Source organism: Hippopotamus amphibius, chromosome 1 (assembly GCF_030028045.1).
Source record: "Hippopotamus amphibius kiboko isolate mHipAmp2 chromosome 1, mHipAmp2.hap2, whole genome shotgun sequence".
Taxonomy (NCBI): domain Eukaryota; kingdom Metazoa; phylum Chordata; class Mammalia; order Artiodactyla; family Hippopotamidae; genus Hippopotamus; species Hippopotamus amphibius.
The window spans coordinates 113,899,647-113,920,897 of NC_080186.1; the positions used below are offsets into that span (position 1 = coordinate 113,899,647).

The 21,251-nt window shown below is 38.3% G+C and overlaps 2 protein-coding genes across 7 annotated transcripts in view; both read left to right on the top strand.

Annotated features, from left to right (window-relative positions):
• The first annotated feature begins 6,306 nt into the window (after positions 1-6,306).
• On the top strand, positions 6,307-7,153 carry LOC130858797 (mediator of RNA polymerase II transcription subunit 4-like). Its single transcript, XM_057745823.1, has one exon. It carries the CDS (start codon positions 6,326-6,328, stop codon positions 7,136-7,138), a length of 813 nt encoding a protein of 270 aa, XP_057601806.1. The 5' UTR covers positions 6,307-6,325; the 3' UTR covers positions 7,139-7,153.
• Positions 7,154-8,250: 1,097 nt separating this feature from the next.
• Positions 8,251-21,251, top strand: part of SETDB1 (SET domain bifurcated histone lysine methyltransferase 1) — a 34,010-nt gene continuing 21,009 nt past the window's right edge. For 2 of the 6 annotated variants that reach the window (XM_057722436.1, XM_057722473.1), the window contains exons 1-3: positions 8,339-8,496; positions 9,400-9,670; positions 10,348-10,499. In XM_057722436.1, coding sequence (XP_057578419.1) covers positions 9,411-9,670; positions 10,348-10,499 — 412 coding nt within the window. In that variant the 5' untranslated portion in view covers positions 8,339-8,496; positions 9,400-9,410. Of the gene's footprint in view, positions 8,279-8,338; positions 8,497-8,647; positions 8,771-9,399; positions 9,671-10,347; positions 10,500-21,251 lie in introns of those variants that run through there. The other 4 variants (XM_057722452.1, XM_057722446.1, XM_057722461.1 and 1 more) reach the window with 4 other exon arrangements.

Genomic DNA, 21,251 nt, shown 5'->3' on the forward strand with positions numbered 1-21,251 from the left:
AGATCAGAAGGAGAAATTAAGGAAACAATCCCATTCACCATTGCAACAAAAAGAATAAAATATCTAGGAATAAACCTAACCAAGGAGGTAAAAGACCTGTACTCAGAAAACTATAAGACACTGATGAAAGATATCAAAGAAGACACAAACAGATGGAGGGACATACCATGTTCTTGGATTGGAAGAATCAACATTGTGAAAATGGCTATCTTACCCAAAGCAGTTTACAGATTCAATGCAATCCCGATCAAATTACCAATGGCATTTTTCACAGAACTAGAACAAGAAATTTTATGATTTGTATGGAAACGCAAAAGACCCCGAATAGCCAAAGCAATCTCGAGAAGGAAAGATGGAGTTGGTGGAATCAGGCTTCCTGACTTCAGGCTATACTACAAGGCTACAGTGATCATGGCAGTATGGTATTGGCACAAAAACAGAAGTATAGATCAATGGAACAGGATAGAAAGCCCAGAGATAAACTATGGTCAACTAATCTATGAAAAAGGAGGCAAGGATATACAATGGAGAAAAGGCAGCCTCTTCAATAAGTGGTGCTGGGAAAACTGGACAGCTACATGTAAAAGAATGAAATTAGAACACTCTTTAACACCATACACAAAAATAAACTCCAAATGGATTAAAGACCCAAATGTAAGGCCAGACGCTATAAAACTGCTAGAAGAAAACATATGAAGAACACTCTTCGACGTAAATAACAGCAAGATCTTTTTTGATCCACCCCCTAGAGTAATGGAAATAAAAACAAAAATAAATAAGTGGGGCCTAATGAAACTTCAAAGCTTCTGCACAGCAAAGGAAACTATAAGCAAGATGAAAAGACAACCTTCAGAATGGGAGAAAATATTTACAAACGAATCAACAGACAAAGGATTCATCTCCAAAATATATAAACAGTTCATGCAGCTCAATATCAAAAAAACAAACAACCCAATCAAAAAATGGGCAGAAGACCTACATAGGCATTTCTCCAAAGAAGACGTACGGATGGCCAAGAGGCACATGTAAAGCTGCTCAACATCACTAATTATTAGAGAAATGCAAATCAAAACTACAATGAGGTATCACCTCACACCAGTGCGAATGGGCATCACCAGAAAATCCACAAACAGTAAATGCTGGAGAGAGTGTGGAGAAAAGGGAACGCTCTTGCACTGCTGGTGGGAATGTAAACTGATACAGCCACTACGGAGAACAGTATGCAGGTTCCTTGCAAAACTAAAACTAGAACTACCATATGACCCAGCAATCCCACTGCTGGGCATATGCCCAGAGAACACCATAATTCAAAAAGACACATGCACTCCAGTGTTCATTGCAGCACTATTTACAATAGCCAGGACATGGAAGCAACCTAAATGTCCATCAACAGATGAATGGATAAAAAAGATGTGGTACATATATACAGTGGAATATTACTCAGCTGTAAAAAGCAATGAAACTGGGACATTTGTAGAGACATGGATGGACCTAGAGACTGTCATACAGAGTGAAGTAAGTCAGAAATAGAAAAACAAATATCATATATTAACACATATATGTGAACTATAGAAAAATGGTACAAATCAACCAGTTTGCAAGGCAGAAATAGAGACACAGATGTAGAGAACAAACATATGGACACCAAGTGGGGAAAGTGGGGAGGGTTGGGGGGCAATGAATTGGGAGATTGGGATACCAAATTGTACACTCTAAATATATGCTGTTTATTATCTGTTAACTGTATCTCAATAAAAGTTCTTAAAAAAGAAAAAAAAGAATCTGCCTGTCAAGGCAGGGACACCGGTTCAATCCCTGCCCCAGGAAGATACCACATGCCAAGGGGCAACTAAGCCCGTGCACCACAGCTATTGAGCCTGTGCTCTATAGCCTGCCAGCCACAACTGCTGAGCCCATGTGGCGCAACTACTGAAGCCCACACACCTAGAGCCCATGCTCCACAACAAGAGAAGCCACCACAATGAGGAGCCCACGCACCACAATGAAGAGTAGCCCCCACTCGCCGTAACTAGAGAAAGCCCGTGTGCAGCAACGAAGACCCAACGCAGCCAATAAATAAATAAATAAATTTACATTAAAAAAATTAGCTGGGGGTAGTATCAACTGCTCCCTGTAGGTGAGCCGCATATTTCCCAGGTGACCACCATCCTCACTCAGCTCATTTTGCTCCTTTACATTACTTCCCTGATGCCCAAAACCCTCTGCGTTTTTAATCCCTATGTTCCTTTGTTTTGATTCTGAGATCATACAGTAACCTTCAGATTATGATCTAATTTCCCCTAAGTCTGTCTGCAAGGAAAGGATCATTTGGCATTTCAAGGTTCTGGTCCCCATACTGTGATGTCTCATGATCAAGCGTTAAGTAGCATATGGTTGTAATTTTTCAGCATATCACAATAGATTGCCAGAGTGAATGTGCTGAGCACACCAACATGAGCATTCCTATTGGTATATCAGTTATTTATATTATTAAGCTGGCAATAAGCTGTCTACTTCAATAATGTGTAAATTTAATAATGTGAGTCATTTTTATTAGGGCCTGATCACCTCTGATAAGAGTTAGTCTTCAATACTTAACAAAAATGAAGCCAGAGCTTGGCTCCCTAAATACTGCCCTGGAAAAAATTATACAGCTCAAACCTGCCTTTCCTATAGTGCTTCTCAAATTTTAGTGAGCAAACAAATTACCTGGAGGTCTTATTAAAATTCGGATTCTGATTCAGTACTCCCTGAGTGGGGCCAGAGATTTAGGATCTCTAGCAGGCTCCCTGATCACAAGTTTAGTAGAAAATCCTTAGAAGACACTTCCCTGAGCCACACTGCTGATCTATTGGATTGATCACTTCAGCTTCGCAGGTAATAAAGAAATCCAACAGGACTATGATGCTCCAAATAGCTCCTGTTTCTCTTCAACATCCCCACTCCTTATTTCTACCCCCAGCTGAGCCACACACACATCAGAAAGCTGAATGAATCTAACTAATAGAACTCTAATCAGGGTAGAGCAAAGATTTCCCTTTAAGCATCACACATTACAGAGCACTGCATGTATGGGGAAATATGTCAGGTGCTAGAGGAAACAAAGATAATTAAGATAAGAAAGCCTTCAGCTGACCACAAACCAGCAAAGGAAACACACATACACAGATAACTCACAGTGGGAAGAAACGAAGGTAATGGAAGCACAGAGGCAGGAGTTAATTCCACAGAGAGTAAGTGATGGTCTAGAACAGTGACTATTAAACTCTGGTCCAAGTACCAATGGCATGGGCATCACCTAGGAAAATCTTAGACATGCATATTCTCAAACTCCACCCAGACCTACTCCAAGGGTGATGTACGTTCAGTAATCTATGGTTTAACAAGCCCTCTGGGTGATTCTGATACATACTAAAGTTTGACAACTGCTGGTCTATGAAAACTTCACAGAGAAGACATTTGAGTTGGACCTTAGGGAATTAATATTTCACCAACAGAAAGGGAAGGGTCATTCCGGGAGACAGATCACAGTAAACAAAGGTACGAAGATGTAAAAGTGAAATGCATAAACTTGTTGGGGAAATAGTACATAATCAGGAGTGTGAAAGGAGAAACAGGAAATGTGGCCAGAGGGGTAAATTGGGGCCAAATTATGAAGAGCTTCAAATTTTATACTGTCAAGTTTGAACATAAAGAAAGCAGTTTTAAAGCAGGGGAGTGACATGATCAGAGCTACTAATAGGACTGATTTAAAATAAGGCCTACCAGTTAGGAGGCTATTTTGTCCTGGTAAGAAAAAAGATCTAAATAGGAAAAGGAAGGGGGGAAAAGACATAAAAAGCATTTACAACCTAGGATAAACAAGGTGAATTGTATAATGGTTTATGACCACAAGCTGTAGGGCCAAACTGCCATGCTTTGACACTTTTTAACTTTGTGGCTTTGGGAGATTTACTTAATTCTGTGCCTCAGTTTTCTCACCCATTAAAAAAAAGAGAGAGACAATAATACATACAATGGAATATTATTCACCCATGAAAAGGATTGAAATTTTGCCATTTGCAACAATATGAATGGACCTGAGGGCATAATGCTAAGTGAAATAAGTCAGACAGAGAAAGACAAACACTGTATGATCTCATTTATATGTGGAATCAAAAGAAGAAGAAAAAAGACCACCAAAAACCAAGGTCATAGATACAGAGAATAAACTGGTGCTTTCCAGAGCCTGGGGTGGGGGGAGGGGGTAGGTAGGTGAAATTGGTAAAGGGAGTTAAAATGTACAAACTTCCAGTTATAAAATAAAAGTCATGGGGATGTAATATACAGCCTGGCAACTATAGTTAATAATACTGGATTGCATATTTGAAAGTTGCTAAGAAAGAAAATCTTAAAATTTCTGATCACAAGAAAAAAATTATGTATGGTAACAGATGTTAATTAGAATTATTGTGGTGATCATTTTGCAATATATACAAATATGAAATCATTATTTTGCACACCTGAAACTAACATAATGTTGTAAATCAATTATACCTCAATTTTTTAATTTAATTTAAAAAAGGGAGGCTAATAATATTTCCTACCTCATAGGATTACTGTGAGGATTAAATTAATGACTGTAAATTGCTTACAACAGTGCCTGGTATGAAGTAAACAATAAATATTGTGTGTGTGCATATGTGTTTTATAAGTAGTATGTCTAAAATTTCTAGCTCAGGTTAGAAAATAATACGATCATGAAGTGAGTTTGGAACATTCCAAATTTCAAATGTCTAGAGGAGACATTTACTTCTCTGCACCTCAATTCTTGGTGTCTTAACAATTGGAAGTAGGCACCTATCGTGGTTCCAGGAAACTGGTGGGCAGGTGAAATGAGTATAGGTGAAAGTGTGGTTACCAGGAGTGGATTTCAAAAACTCTGATGATCCTGGCTGCTCAGGCCCTATTTCCAGTCTTTCACAGAAGGTTCTGGTTTATACTTTTTAAATGAAGTTAGGTGCAGTTAGTGTATAGATAGCTGAACAAATTAAAGCAAAAATGGGATTCTGTGGTAGTTAGTGAAGTGCTGATTCATCAAATACATCTGGTTCTCCCTCCCTCTGGAGATGAGACATGACTGTTCTTCCTGGCCCCCTTGTGTTTGGGTAGGGCCTTATGCCTCATTTAAGCCAATGAGTTGAAAATTAGTGTCCTGAGTCACTTTAATTGCCAATGTGAGACCCTCTAGTGTTCTCTCCTTATGGCAGGACGATTCATCAGCCTGGGTTTCTGAGTAGCTATCATGAGCAGAGCTCCACCATCAACTTTCTAGAGACGATTATGTGGTATGGGCAAGTAATACGTGTTTTTTTGTTTTAAGTTTTGCAGCTGTTTCTGCAACATAACCTAGTCTGTCCTGGTACAAATACTATTCAAACACATAGCAAATTCTTAAAAATTAGAGTTAACAAATAGTCCTGATGAGGGTGTAGGGAAAGAGATACTTTCACAGATTTGTTAATATAAGTAAAAATTGTCTCAACATTTTTGAAAAGTAATTTGACAGCAGATCCTAATAAAAATGGGGAAAAGTACCTGTTTTTTTTAACTCAGATTCCATTTTGGGGAATCTCTTTCACAGAAATAATAGTTTCACTGCAGGGACTTCCCTGTCAGTCCAGTGGTTAAGACTCCCCCTTCCAACACAGGGGGTGCAGGTCTGATCACTGGTCTGGGAGCTAAGATCCCACAGGCCTCAGAGCCAAAAACCTAAAACATTAAAAAAAAAAAAAAAAAGAAACAATATTGTAACAAATTCAACAAAGACTTTTAAAATGGTCCACATAAAAAAAAAAAGTCTTAAAAAAGTTGTAAAAAAAAAGTACTACTGCAAACAGATGTTAATATTTATTGTTGAATTATTTGTAGTGGCTAAAAACTGAAAACAATTTAGGACTTCCTAGATGGTGCAGTGGTTAAGAATCTGCCTGCCAACGCAGGGGACATGGGTTAGATCCCTGCTCCAGGAAGATCCCACATGCCGAGGAGCAACTAAGCCCGTGTGCCACAACTCTTGGACCTGCGCTATGGAGCCTGTGAGCCACAACTATTGAGCCCATGTGCTGCAACTACTGAAGCCCATGCACCTAGAACCCATGTTCCGCAACAGGGGAAGCCATCAAAATGAGGAGCCCATGCACCACAATGAAGGGTAGCCCCCGCTTGCCACAACTAGAGAAAGCCCATATGCAGCAACGAAGATCCAATGCAGCCAATAAATAAATAAATAAAATTTTTTAAAAAACTGAAAACAAAGCCGTGCGGACGTTGGCCTGTGGGGAGCATGGCGGCGTCTTCGAGTGCAGAGAAGGAGAAGGAGCGGCCGGGCGGTGGCTTCGGAGCGGCCGGCGGTAACAGCACGCGAGAGCGGCTGCTGTCTGCGCTCCAAGACCTGGAGGTCCTGTCGAGAGAACTTATAGAAATGCTGGCAATTTCAAGAAACCAAAAGTTGTTACAGTCTGGAGAGGAAAACCAGGTCCTGGAGTTGTTAATTCATAGAGATGGGGAATTTCAAGAACTAATGAAATTGGCACTTAATCAGGGAAAAGTCCATCATGAAATGCAAGTTTTAGAAAAAGAAGTAGAAAAGAGAGACAGTGATATTCAGCAACTACAAAAACAGCTAAAGGAAGCAGAACAGATACTGGCAACAGCTGTTTACCAAGCAAAAGAAAAACTCAAGTCAATAGAAAAAGCAAGAAAAGGCGCTATCTCCTCAGAAGAAATAATTAAGTATGCACATAGGATTAGTGCAAGTAATGCTGTGTGTGCCCCACTGACCTGGGTCCCAGGTGACCCACGGAGACCATACCCAACTGATTTGGAGATGAGAAGTGGATTATTGGGTCAAATGAACAATCCTTCCACTAATGGAGTGAACGGTCATCTACCAGGGGACGCACTTGCAGCAGGCAGATTACCAGATGTCCTTGCTCCACAGTATCCGTGGCAGTCAAATGATATGGCACTGAATATGTTACCACCAAATCACAGTAATGACTTTTTGTTGGAACCTCCAGGACATAACAAAGAAAATGAAGATGATGTAGAGGTTATGTCAACAGATTCCTCAAGCAGTAGTAGTGACTCTGATTAAAAAAAACGTATGACAAAAAGCATACAGAATTGAATACTATTGAATTCTGTTTCTTAAACAGCAAACCTGTAAAAATAGCCAGGTGATACTGGCTGTAGTGAAACTGTGCTGCCCATTAAAAATCACAGTGGACTTTCTTTTTAAAGTCAAACACCATGGTTTCAGTTCTAAACCGTAGGTGAATATTAGAAAATCAGAATTTACTGTTGGAAAAAAAGATTATTCAGTTCAGTGCTGTCTTACCTTGTTCTATTCCAGTTGTGTTGGACTTGTGCATAGTAGTTCTGGAAACAAGATTTCAGGGAAATGACCCATGTACATATCACTAATAGGTCTCCTGGAATTACTTAGAAAAGCATAAACAAAGGCAGTGGATCACTGAATGTGCATCTTATCTCAGAAGAACAGAAACCCTCATTTGAAAGTAAAGGCTGTTAGCTTCTGTCACAGGAACAGGAGAAATTTTCTCAATCTGTACTATTTGTAATTATTGTATTTTTTGTAAATAAACTCACTTTTGTTTGTAAAAAAAAAAACTGAAAACAATCTAAATTTCTAAATATGGTCTAGCCTTATTATGAAGCACTATGCAACTGTCAAAAAGAAAACTTTTACCCTTTTTATTGACTTCATGAGATGTCCACGTGTTAAATGAAAACAAACCTTAACAAACAAACAAAAATCCATGTTTGATCTTGTACACACAAGCCTAGAAAAGTAAGCTGTTTTACCTCAAAGGAGTAGGGGTGGTTAAGTGATGGGGGTGGGGAGGATACTTTCATGTTTTTCTTATTACATCATAGTATTCAACTTTTTAAAATTTGTACAACTTATGCAATAAAACAAACTCAAGTAAGAGTGAGAAAAAAATTCTAAACTTAAATGTTTGCCAACTGAGCCTTTACACAACAAAGTTAATATTGCTACCCCCAGTTGGGGGTGGTGGAAGAGGCGGAGCTTCTGAAATATACTCTAGGCCACGCCCACTTTACCAGCCAGTCGTTTCTCACGTGTGTCCTGGAAGACTCTGCCTTGACGCATGCGTACTCGCCTGAGTTTTCCCAGCCTTTGAGGGGCGCCCTGAGGCTTAGGGTTTGACCCCGTCAGGCTACCGTCGCGGCGACCGGAACGGCACCTCAGGTTTGCTTCCGGCGTCTTTTTTTTTTTCTCTTCTTTTTTTTTTTTTTTGCTTCCCTTTCCCTCCCTCACGCTTCTTCCCCTCCCCCTGCTCCCTTTTCCCTTTGGTTTCGTTCTTTCCTACCGAGGCCGACCCCTGAGTCGTGAGTCTGGGGTCTGGTTGGTGAGAAAGAGCCATCGTGGCTGGAAGCAGGGAGGTGTGGGAAATACTGTTAATTGAGGTATTTGGAGACCAAGGGCTTGTATGGAATGTTTTGTTTGTGGTAGGAGGTCGGGCGAGGGTGGGAAGGAAGTCTTCCCCGGGAGACTAGCGGGGGCGGGGTTGAGCTGGGTTTGCAGGTGGGTGGGACGCACCCCTAAAATGGGTAGCACGGGGGTGGGGCGGTGTGTGGGCAAAAGAAAAATGGAGGCAGTGAGAACCGGCACTGGGGTCGCACGGCATTCTGGCGTGAGTTTTGCCTTAACCGTTTGATCAAAAGAACAGTTTACACCAATGTGAGTTGCATGTGGGAGTATTTGAATTGTCGATTTTAGGTAGCCACGTTTTATTCCCAAATTGCTTTATTGCCTTTTACTTTGGGGAAGCCTCTTTGCTGGAAGCTTTTGTGTGCTTAAGTGTTACAGACTTTTCAAAAAGGAAATTTCCACATGAAAGCAAAGTATTGGAAGGGGAAAAGTAATTAAAGAGAAAACGAATTTGGGGGAGTTGTAGACCAAACCCTCCGCTCCAGGTGGGGATATTTGTTCAATTAGGCACAGCGCGCAAAGATTTATCTCATTAGTCAGTTAAAGAACACCGTCACAGAAATGTCTTTCAATAAATTGGTTCTCTTCAGTTTCCTAAAACATTATTTTCGGTAGCTCCGTGTTGCATAATATATCCCCTCCATGCCCTCTCAAAGTTTTGCATTTTATTCAGGCCTGCATAGCTTGTAGGAGATGAGAACTCTACAAGATCTCAGCTTCAGACACTGGAGAATGGGGAGAGAGAACATGGAATCAAACCTAACTATGTATATTTGAAAACAAGTGGCGGAGTAGAAATGAGTTTTATTAGGGGACTGAAGTTATCTATTGTGATTATAATAACTCCAAAAGTAATTTTAGTTTCCTGCTCCATGTAGAGGACAACAGTATGTCCTCCCTCCCTGGGTGCATTGGTTTGGATGCGGCAACAGCTGCAGCAGAGTCTGAAGAGATTGCAGAGCTGCAACAAGCAGTGGTTGAGGAGCTGGGTATCTCCATGGAGGAACTTCGGCAGTTCATTGATGAAGAACTGGAAAAAATGGACTGTGTACAGCAGCGCAAGAAGCAGCTAGCAGAGTTGGAGACATGGGTGATACAGAAGGAATCCGAGGTGGCCCATGTTGACCAACTCTTTGATGATGCATCCAGGTAAGAACCACATAGGAAATAGGAAATCTACCCATTGGCAGACATTTTAAAAGTAGTATAATTGTTCATGACATTGTGCACTTTTAGAAGATACAGATATGTAGAACCTTACTCTTCCTCAAAAGTTAGGGGCCAAAATCTGACCTCACAACCACCCATATAATATAATATTCATCTATCAGAAGCTAATATATGATCAGCAGTAGGGGAGTCCAAGTCTTGAGTCTCTTCCCCTTCTTTATCCTTCACTCCACTTCAGAACAATTGTTTTGTTTTCTTGGTAGAATCATCTAGGGAGTGCCTATTGTAAAGATTTGCTGTTTGATGTAACTATGAAGCTGTAATAAGTTTTAGAACCCTGTTTCTACTCCTAAACCCCCAGAAGATTTGTTTCTCATGCCCTAGTTGTCACTTAGAACATACTTTCACATAACAACAAGGTAAATAATGAGGTAAGGTTGGAAGGACTGTGCTTTGGGCTTGTTTTGGATTTTTGAAGAACTAGTCTGGAAACCACTATTTAAACCTTTTTATATGGGATAAGCACTTTAAATTTGAAACAGAGACACTTTGGAATATGGCCTGTTTAAATAGAGGTCAGTGTATACTTAAATTTTAATGGCTTTTACACCTGCTTCTGCTGGCTTTGACCTTTTCTACATGTGTTCCAATATTAGGGCAGTGACTAATTGTGAGTCTTTGGTGAAGGACTTTTACTCCAAACTGGGACTACAGTACCGGGACAGTAGCTCTGAAGATGAAGCTTCCCGGCCTACAGAAATAATTGAGATTCCTGATGAAGACGATGATGTCCTCAGTATTGATTCAGGTAAGAGATGAGACTATGGACAGGAAAGGCTCAGGATTGAAATTGAAACATGAGAAGAGCAGATAGAAGATAAAAGAGAGGAGAAACCATTCTCACTAACTCCATATTCCTGTTGGGCTTGTCTGTTACAGGAAAAAAATAGAAGATTGTTAGTATCATAGATTTTCCCTACCTGCTACTACCTGATTGAAATATTCTCCTTTCCCCATTCTGTATAACCTGTGTTCTGAATTCCCTTGCTTTTCTTTATAGGTGGCCTTAGCACCTATGTATATATCTCAAAACAGATTATTTGGTTTTGTCTATTCTTTAACAGTTTTTTTTTCTTTAACAGTTTTTTAAGGTATAATTTACATACTATAAAATTCGCACATTTTAAGAGTGCAGGTTGAGGTTTAGTGAATTATTTATATGGTAAGGCAGTCTTCACCACAATCCAGTTTTAGAATATTTGCATTACCCCCAAAATTTCCCTCATGCATGTTTGTCATCAGTCTCCATTGTCACCCCTAGCAACCAGTGATCTGCTTTTTCTCTGAAGTTTTTGCCTTTTCTGGAAATTTCCTACAAATAGAATCACAATATGTCATCTTTTATGTCATTTAACATAATGTTTTTGAGATTCATGTCACATGTATTGTTCCATTTTTGTTGAGTAATATTCCACTGTATGAATAGCTATGTTTTTATCCATTCCTCAGCTGATAAACATTTGGGTTGTTCCCAATTTGGGGCTATTACGAATAATGCTGCTATGAACATTTGTGTGTAAGTCTTAATGTTATGTTTCATATCTCTTGGATGTTCCACCTAGGAGTGGAATTCCTAGGTCTTAAGGTAAGTATATGTTTGGGTTTTTAAGAAATTGCCATTGCATTTTCCAAAATGGTCATATCGTTTTACATTTCCACTAGCAAAGTATGGGGGTTCCAGTTTCTCCACATCCTTGTCAATGATTGGTATTGTCAGTCTTTTATTTTAGCCATTCTAGTGGGTGTGTGACAGTAACACATTGTAGCTTTTTGTTTGTTTGTCCTGTGCCACAGCAGTAAAAGCCCAGAATCCTAACCATTAGGCCACTAGGGGACTCCCTCACATTGTGATTGTAGTTTGCATGTTCCTAAAGACATTGAGCATCTTTTCACATACTTATTTGCCATTTATGTATGTTCCTTGGGGAAATATCTATTTAAATCATTTGGCCTTTTTTAAAAAATTGAGTTGTCTTTTTATTATTGGCTTTTCTAAGTCAGTATATACAACTCTTCTAACTTTTTATACTTTAGGTACAATTCATTTATCAGCTCTATTTTATGAACATTTTCTCCCAGATATGGTCTTTTCATTTTCTTAATGCTATCTTTTGAAGAGTAAAAATTCTCGAGGTAAGGGTTGAGGGTAGTTTGTTGGTTTATTTTGCTTATGGCTGTCCAATTGTTCCACCACCATTTGTTGAAAAGACTATCCTTTTGGTATTCTTGTCAAAAATCAGCTGGCCATATATTTGAGGGTCATATTAATCTGAATGTTTATTTTTATACCAGCATCACACTGTCTTAATGACTATAGCTTTGTGGTAAGTATTAAAATCACTTAGTGAAAGTCCTCCAAATTCTTTTGAGTTTCATATATAATCCAAATAAATTTTATTTTATTATTTTTTTAATTTATTACTTATTCATTTATTTATTGTCTGTGCTGGGTCCTCGTTGCTGCACATGGGCTTTCTCTAGTTGCAGCGAGCAGGTGCTACTCTTAAGTTGTGGTGCATGAGCTTCTCAGTATGGTGGCTTCTCTTGTTGTGGAACATGGGTTCTAGGCATGTGGGCTTCAGTAGTTGTGGCATGTGGGTTCAATAGTTGTGGCATGTGGGCTCAATAGTTGTGGCACACGGCCTTAGTTGCGCCGAGGCATGTGGTATCTTCCTGGACCAGGGACCGAACCTGTGTCCCCTGCATTAGTAGGTGGATTCTTAGCCACTGCACCACCAGCGAAGTCCAATCCAAATAAATTCTAGCATCAGCTTATCAGTTTCCTGTGGGTTTTTGTGGATCCCTTAGGATTGTCTATATATTAGACCATGCTATCTGCAAGTAGTCATTTTATTTCTTCCTTTCTAATCTAGATGACTTTTTTTTCCCCTTATTATACCTGCTAGAACCTCCATTATCATGTTGAAAATGGGTTTTGGGAGCAGACATCTTTTCCTTGTTCCTGATTTTAGCAGGGAAGCATTTTATCTTTAGGCATTAATTATAATGTGAGCTGTAGGTATCCTTTATCAGGTTGAGGGAAGTTGCTTTTATTCCTAGTTTGCTGAGAGTTTTTAATCATAGCTGGATTCAATTTTAGATTTTGTCAGCTTCTTTTTCTGTATTGTCCTCAGATGATCATATGGCTTTTGTCCTTTATCCTATTAATAGGAGGTATTACAATAATTATTTTTTGGACGTTAAACCAATCTTTTGTTCCTGGAATAATTGTCCCACCCCCGCCCCCCACTTTGTCTTAGTGTATAATCCTTTTTATATGTCGCTGTATTGGATTTGCAAATGTTTTGTTAACAGTTTTTGCCCATATGTTTGAGGGCTCTTGGTTTGTAGTTTTATTGTGATGTCTTTGGCTTTGATATCAGGGTAAAATGGACCTTATAAAATGAGTTGGGAGATGTTCCTTTCTCTGAGTTGTGTGGTTTTATTTCTTCCTTAAAAGTATGATAAATTCAGCAATGAGACCATCTTGGCCTGGACTTTTTTTCATGGACAGATTTTTTTTAAGTAAGCTTTATATTTTGGAATCATTTTATTTTTGTGGAAAAATTGGAATGGTAATAGAGAATTCCTGCATACCTTTCACCAGTTTCTTCTAGTGTTTATTTTACCATGGTATATATTGGTCAAAACTAAGAAACAAACACTGGTACATTACTTTTATCTAAACTCCAGAGTTTATTCGATTTCTGGACTTTTTCTGTTCCAGGATCCAATCCAGGATATCAGATTGAACTTATTGTGGGAAGACTTTTAATTACTAATCCATTTTCTTTGCCTAATGTATCTATTTAGATTTTCTATTCCTTCTCAAGTTGGTTTTGTTCATTTGTGTCTTTCTAGGAATTTTTTCACTTTATCAAAGTTGTCTAAATTGTCATAAAGTTGTTCATAGTATTCCCTTACGATCCTTTTTAATTTCTGTAGGTTCTGTAGTGATGTTCCTTTCATTCCTGAAGTTGGTTATTTGGATCTCCTCTTTTTTTTTTTTTCCCTTGGTTAGTCTAGCTACAGGTTTATCAATTTTTGTTCTTTTACAAGGAACCAGTATTTGAGGGGGGTTCATTGATTTATTTTTGCTACTGTTTTTCTGTTTTCTATTTTATCAATTTCTACTCTGATCTTTATTATTTTCTTCTTTCCACTTTTCTTGGGTTTGGTTTGCTCTTCTTTTTCTAGTTTCTTAAAGTCAAAGCTGAGACTATTGACTTTAGACCTTTCTTCCTTTCTACTATAAACATTTAAAGCTATTAATTTCCTTCTAAGCATTGCTTTGCTGCATCTCATAAATTTTTATGTATTGGATTTTCATTTTCCTGTAACTCATAAATTTTAATTTCGTTTGTGATTTTTTTTTCTTTGACCTTGGGTTTCACTTTTAACCAGGCACTCTTGGGTCCTCTTTGCATATGCATATTTTAGCAGTCATCCAAGACTATATAGAGAATTTATCTATGCCTGTCTATGGCTCTCATTTTCAGAATCTCCTTGTTAAATTTCTGACTGGTTTGGTGCTCACCCTAAACAAGAGCTACAACTTCAGACTAGCAAAGCTGCTTATAATGGCTAGTGCCTCAATGCTAAAGCTACACTTTTTGCCCACCAAGCTGGAGGTAGAGCAGGGATGGGAGCTGCCCAGGCATGAGATCCATAGACTACCACTTTTGTTACCAGAAACTTTAGCAGTTTTTCAGGAATAAATACTTGTCAATTTGTTGTTTGCCTTTGGTTGATTTCCAGTGCCCTGAAATGATTGTTTTTGACAATTTTGTCCAATTTTATACTTTTTTTCTGCATGGGGGATTGTCCAATCTTGTCACATCTCTGTTACCAGAAGTGCTATAGTTTTATCTATTTTTGAGTTGTGTAAATGGAATCTTAGACACTGTATGCATTCTTCAATGGCTTCTTCAGCATCATGCTGATGTGTGATGCTTGGTTCAGTTGCTATTGCAATATGGTGTTCCATTGTGTGAATATGCCCATCTAGTCCCCTAGAAGTTGACATTTCATTTGTTTTCAGTTTTGGTTTTTTTTTGCAATTGTTAATAATGCTGTAAATATTCTTGTACATGATTCTTGATATACATGTGCAAGAATCTTTTTTAGGATATCCTAGGATACTGTAAGAGTGGAGTTGCTAGTTCTTAGGGTATGGAATTTTCAACCTTACTAGATAATTAGTGACCAAACAAACAGCTTTCCAAAGTGATTGTGCCAGTTTATATCTATACTGCCAGTGGATGAGAGTGACCTATGTTCCACATCCTTGACAACACTTGGCGTCATCATTTTAAAATTTGATTTCCCTGTCTACTAATGAACTTGAGAACCTTTTCATGTGTTTGTGAGTCATCTGTAGTTTTTCTTTGAAATGTTTGTTCACATCTCTTGCTCATTTGCTAAACTTTTGTTTTAATTCATAGGATCCTATTATTCCTATAATCATAATTATTAATCCTTTGCAGTTATAAAATGCACATATCACTGCAAGCTTATGTTTTGTCTTTACTTTTTATGTTATTTGTTAACAAACAGAAGTTCTAACTTTAATATTTTCTTTCATGATCATTGCTCTTTATATCCTTACTGCCCCGAGTCTATAAGGATCTGCTTTTACATTGCCTTTGAAAGTTTCATAGTTTTGCCTTTCACATTTAAGTCTCTAATCCAAATGGAATTTATTTTTTGTGTAATTATTTGAGGTATTTTCTTTTGTCATATTGTTCTTAAACAATTTTCCAGGACCATTATTGAAATGAGTCTCCTTTTGCTGATTTACATTGCCTACTCGGTCATAAATTATTTCCATATATATGTGTGGGTTTGTTTCTGGACTTTCTGTTCTGTTTCGTTGGTCTGTTATTTCTTCCTTTATCAACTCTATACTGTCCATCACTGTGGTTGTAAGTTTTTATGTCTGTTGACTCTAGTAATCTCACTTTCTTGTTCTTCTTCACAGATGCCTTGGTTCTTTTTCACCTGTTGTGCTTATATTTGAAAGTTAGCTTGTTATGCTCCCCACTTCTCCACCTCCACCAATAAAACCCCCCAAAACTACTGACATTATCAAAAGATCAATTTAGGGATAATTGATCATTTCATAGTATTTAATTCTCCCATGCAAAGATCACTTATTTAGTCCTTAACATTTTTCAGTAAGATTGGTTAATTTTCTCCACAGAAAGCTTGCATGTCTTTTGTCAGATTTATTCCCAACTGCCTTTTTTTTTTTTAATTATTTTTGGGGGGGTACACCAAGTTCAATCATCTGTTTTTATACACATATCCCCGTATTCCCTCCCTCCCTTGACTCCCCCCCACCCTCCCCTGAGTCCCCCCCACCCTCCCCGTCCCAGTCATCTAAGGCATCTTCCATCCTCGAGTTGAACTCCCTTCGTTATACAACAACTTCCCACTATCTATTTTACAGTTGGTAGTATGTATATGTCTGTGCTACTCTCTCGCTTCGCCTCAGCTTCCCCTTCACCCCAGCTTCCCCTTCACCCCCGCCCCCTCCCAAACCTCGAGTTTTCCAGTCCATTCTCTGCACCTGCGTCCTTGTTCTTGTCACTGAGTTCATCAGTACCATTTTTAGATTCCGTATATGTGAGTTAGCATACAATATTTGTCTTTCTCTTTCTGACTTCACTCTGTATGACAGACTCTAGGTCTATCCACCTCATTACATATAGCTCCATCTCATTCCTTTTTATAGCTGAGTAATATTCCATTGTATATATATGCCACATCTTCTTTATGCATTCATTTGTTGATGGGCATTTAGGTTGCTTCCATGTCCTGGCTATTGTAAATAGTGCTGCAATAAACATTATGGTACATGTTTCTTTTGGGATTATGGTTTTCTTTGGGTATATGCCCAGTAGTAGGATTACTGGATCATATGGTAGTTCTATTTGTAGTTTTCTAAGGAACCTCCAAATTGTTTTCCATAGTGGCTGTACCAACTTACATTCCCACCAACAGTGCAGGAGAGTTCCCTTTTCTCCACACCCTCTCCAACATTTGTTGTTTCCAGATTTTGTGATGATGGCCATTCTGATCGGTGTGAGGTGATATACCTCATTGTGGCTTTGACTTGCATTTCTCTGATGATTAGGGATGTTGAGCATCTTTTCATGTGTTTGTTGGCCATCTGTATGTCTTCTTTGGAGAAATGTCTATTTAGGTCTTCCGCCCATTTGTGAATTTGGGTTATTTGCTTTTTTGGTATTAAGCTGCATAAGCTGCTTGTATATTTTGGAGGTTAATCCTTTGTCCGTTGTTTCATTGGCAAGTATTTTTTCCCATTCTGAGGGTTGCCTTCTAGTCTTATTTATGGTTTCTTTTGCTGTGCAAAAGCTTTTAAGTTTCATGAGGTCCCATTTGTTTATTCTTGATTTTATTTCCATGATTCTAGGAGGTGGGTCCAAAAGGATCTTGCTTTGATGGATGTCATAGAGTGTTCTGCCTATGTTTTCCTCTAGGAGTTTGATAGTGTCTGGCCTTACATGTAGGTCTTTAATCCATTTTGAGTTTATTTTTGTGTATGGTGTTAGGAAGTGTTCTAATTTCCTTCTTTGACATGTTGCTGTCCAATTTTCCCAGCACCACTTATTGAAGAGGCTGTCTTTTTTCCATTGTATACTTGTGCCTCCTTTGTCAAAGATAAGGTGCCCATATGTGTTTGGGCTTACTTCTGAGTTCTCTATTCTATTCCATTGATCATCCTTTCTATTTTTGTGCCAGTACCATAGTGTCTTGATCACTATGGCCTTGTAGTATAGTTTGAAGTCAGGAAGCCTGATTCCACCAACTCCATTTTTCCTTCTCAAGATTGCTTTGGCTATTCAGGCTCTTTTGCGTTTCCATACAAGTCATAAGATTTCTTGCTCTAGTTTTGTGAAAAATGCCATTGGTAATTTGATCGGGATTGCATTGAATCTGTAAATTGCTTTGGGTAGTACAGTCATTTTCACGATGTTGATTCTTCCAATCCAGGAACATGGTATGTCCCTCCATCTGTTTGTGTCGTCTTTGATTTCTTTCATCAGTGTCTTAAAGTTTTCTGCATACAAGTCTTTTGCCTCCTTAGGCAGGTTTATTCCTAGGTATTTTCTTCTTTTTGTTGCAATGGTGAATGGGAGAGTTTCCTTAATTTCTCTTTCTGCTCTTCCGTTGTTAGTGTATAGGAATGCAAGAGATTTCTGTGCATTAATTTTGTATCCTGCTACTTTACTAAACTCATCCCAACTACCATTTTTAGTAGCCACAAAAAATACCTTTTTTAAAACACTGCATTTCTAACTAGTTGTTGCTGGTATATAGACATGCAGTTGACTTTTGCATATAGATTTTTTGTATCTGGCAATCTCACTTAATTTTTATTTCTATGATTTAAGTTTTCTGTGTAGACTGTCACCTTTAAATAATTGCAGTTTTTCCTTCTTTCCTATGCTTACAGCAAATAAGTCTTGTTTTCTTATCATATTTTACCAGCTAGGACCTTTATTATAATGTTAAATGCTTCCCTGGTGGTACAGTGGTTAAGAATCTACCTCCCAATGCAGGGGGACATGGGTTCAGTTCGATCTCTGGTCCGGGAAGATCCCACATACCACAGAGCAGCTAAGCCTGAGTGCTGCAACTACTGAGCCTGTGCTCTGTAGAGCCCACAAGCCACAACTGCTGAGCCCACATGCCACAACTACTGAAGCCCATGAACCTAGAGCCCATACTCTAGTAGAGAAGCCACGGAAATGAGTAACCTGTGCACCAGACAAAGAGTAGCCCCCACTCACCACAGCTAGTGAAAGCCCTCGCGCAGCAACGAGGACCCAATGCAGCCAAAAATAAAATTAAATAAGTAAATTTATTAAAAAAGTAATAATAATGTTAAATGGGAGTGATAATGATGGGCTTCCTTGTCTTGTGGCTTGTTTTAAAGGGAATGTTCATGTTACACTGTTAAGGCTGAATGCTTGTTACAGGGTTTTGGAGATGTCATTCGTCAGGTAATAGAACTTGTCCTGTATTCTTTGGTCTGCTGGGAGTTTTTATCATGAGTAGATGTTGATTTTATTGACCGTACCTTTTATATCTAGTAAGATTATTATGTGAATATTTTTCTTTAAATCTCCAAGTTTTCTAATATTATGCCAACGATATAGTCCTTGGATAAATCCAACTTGAATGTGATATCTCTTAAACATTGCTGGATTTGTTGTGCTGATATTTAGGATTTTTCCATCTTCACTTCTATAACAGAAATAGGCCTATCTATCTAAAAATATGTATGTATGTACCAGTACTACCCTTATGTGATTTTAATATTGAGATTTTGGTGGCCTTGTAGAATGAAATAGGCAGTATTTCTTCTTTTAATTCTTGGGAAGTGTTTACAAAATTGGAATTATCTATTCCTTGAGTGTTTGATAGAATTTGCCTGTGAAGCCATCTAGGTTTCTATTTTCTTTGTGCAAAGCTTTTCTATTTCTTTGAGTCAGATTTGGTACCTTGTAATTTTCTAGTAATTTATGCTTTTTCTTAAGTATTCAATTTATTGGTGTAAAGTTTCTGCTTATATTTTTAGAAAAGCTTGACATTTAATTCAGGCCTTTCGTACGGATTACTACCTTGACCACTTTGAACTAATGTCTCCTACTCTTTCTTACACTCCCTCTGTCCTGTTCCTCATGTCTTAACTTGGTGACTTAAGAGTTCTGGAGATGGATGATGGTGATGATTGCACCATGACATGAATGTACTCAATACCACTGACCTGTGTACTTAAAAGTGGTTAAGATGGTAAATTCTATGTTATGTGTATTTTGCCAGAATAAAAAAAAAAAAAAAATTGGAGAAAAAAGAATCAGATCTGTAGGTCCTGCTAGGGAATACTTTCCTAGATATTTTAAGTATGGAGCTAAAGAGCAACATAAAAACTGCATGTTGAATATGAGTAAAGGGATGAAGGGGGGATAGAATACATATGTACCTTTGCAGAATATCTTTGGCTGCAAAAGATACTGTTAATATTGGTTATTTCTGAGGAAAGTAACTAGAAGCAGGTGTTGGAGGGAGACTTATTTTTCATTATGTGTCCTTTTATGATGTTTGAAATTTTTACCACATGAGTGTATGTAAATGTATTTTAAAAGTAGAAGTCCCTTCAAGATTAGTGACTGTCCTTCCTCCTCAAATATAGAACGTGTTTTTTTGTTTGTTTTTTTAAGCTCTTTATTGGAATATAATTGCTTTACATTCTTGTACCAGCTTTTGAGGTACACCAAAGTGAATCAGCTGTATTTATACATATATCCCCATATCCCCTCCCTCTCGCGACTCCCTCCCGCTCTCCCTGTCCTGGCCCTCTAAGACATCACCCATCATCGAGTTGATCTCCCTTTGTAGAACATGTGTTTTGAAGCCTTTTACAGTTGTGGAATTCTAAAATAACAGATATTAACCATATGCCATATTCACAGCTCTTTGAGGAATGTGTGCACATGCATAGGTGTGTCTGTATATTCTCTCCAAGGTTTGGTTCATATCAAAAAAGTAATTTTGTATCCTATCTTTTATTAATTTTTTTAAAAATTATACTTATTTTTTGGCTGCATTGGATCTTTGTTGCTATCTGCAAGCTTTCTCTAGTTGTGGGGAACAGGGGCTCCTCTTCGTTGTGGTGTGTGGGCTTCTTGTTGTGGTGGCTTCTCTTGTTGCAGAGCATGGGCTCTAGAGCCTGTGGGCTTCAGTAATTGCAGCCTCAGGCTCAGTAGTTGTGGCTCTTGGGCTCTAGAGTGCAGGCTTAGTAGTTGTGGTGCACGGGCTTAATTGCTCCATGGCATGTGGGATCTTCCTGGACCAGGGAGAGGCCCCATGTCCCCTGCATTGGCAGGTGGATTCTTAACCACTGTGCCACCAGGGAAGTCCCCTGTATCCTAACTTTCAAAACTTTGATATATCATTAGCATTGCTTTGTATCATTGAAGATTCTTTATCAACCTCATTTGGATATGTTATAGTTTATTTAACTATTTTTGTTGTTTTAGGTCATTTACATTGCTTTCCATTTTTGTTTGTTTGTTTGTTTATTTTTGTTAACCACCCCCCAGTTTTATTGAGATATAGTTGACAAATAATATCAATATAAGGTATAAGAGATAGTGATTTGATATGTATGTTTATTGTAAAATGATGACCACCATTGCCTTTCATTTTTAAATATATGTTATAAATCTCTAAAACTTCACTGTACAGTGCAGTAGCAACTATCCACATGTGGCTATTTAAATTATGTGAAATATGGAAATTCCCTGGTGGTCCAGTGGTTAGGACTCTGTGCTCTCACTGTCAAGGGCCTGGGTTCATTCCCAGGTCAGGCTGCCACGTGGTGCAGCCAAAAATAAAAAAATAAATTATGTGGAATGTGAAGTCTATTATTTTCCAGAATGTATAAAGAACTCTTATAACTCAAGAA

What these genes read in the sequence shown, in the direction of transcription:
- LOC130858797 (XM_057745823.1), top strand. Translation starts at nt 6,326, where the DNA reads ATGGCGGCGTCTTCGAGTGCAGAGAAGGAGAAGGAGCGGCCGGGCGGT.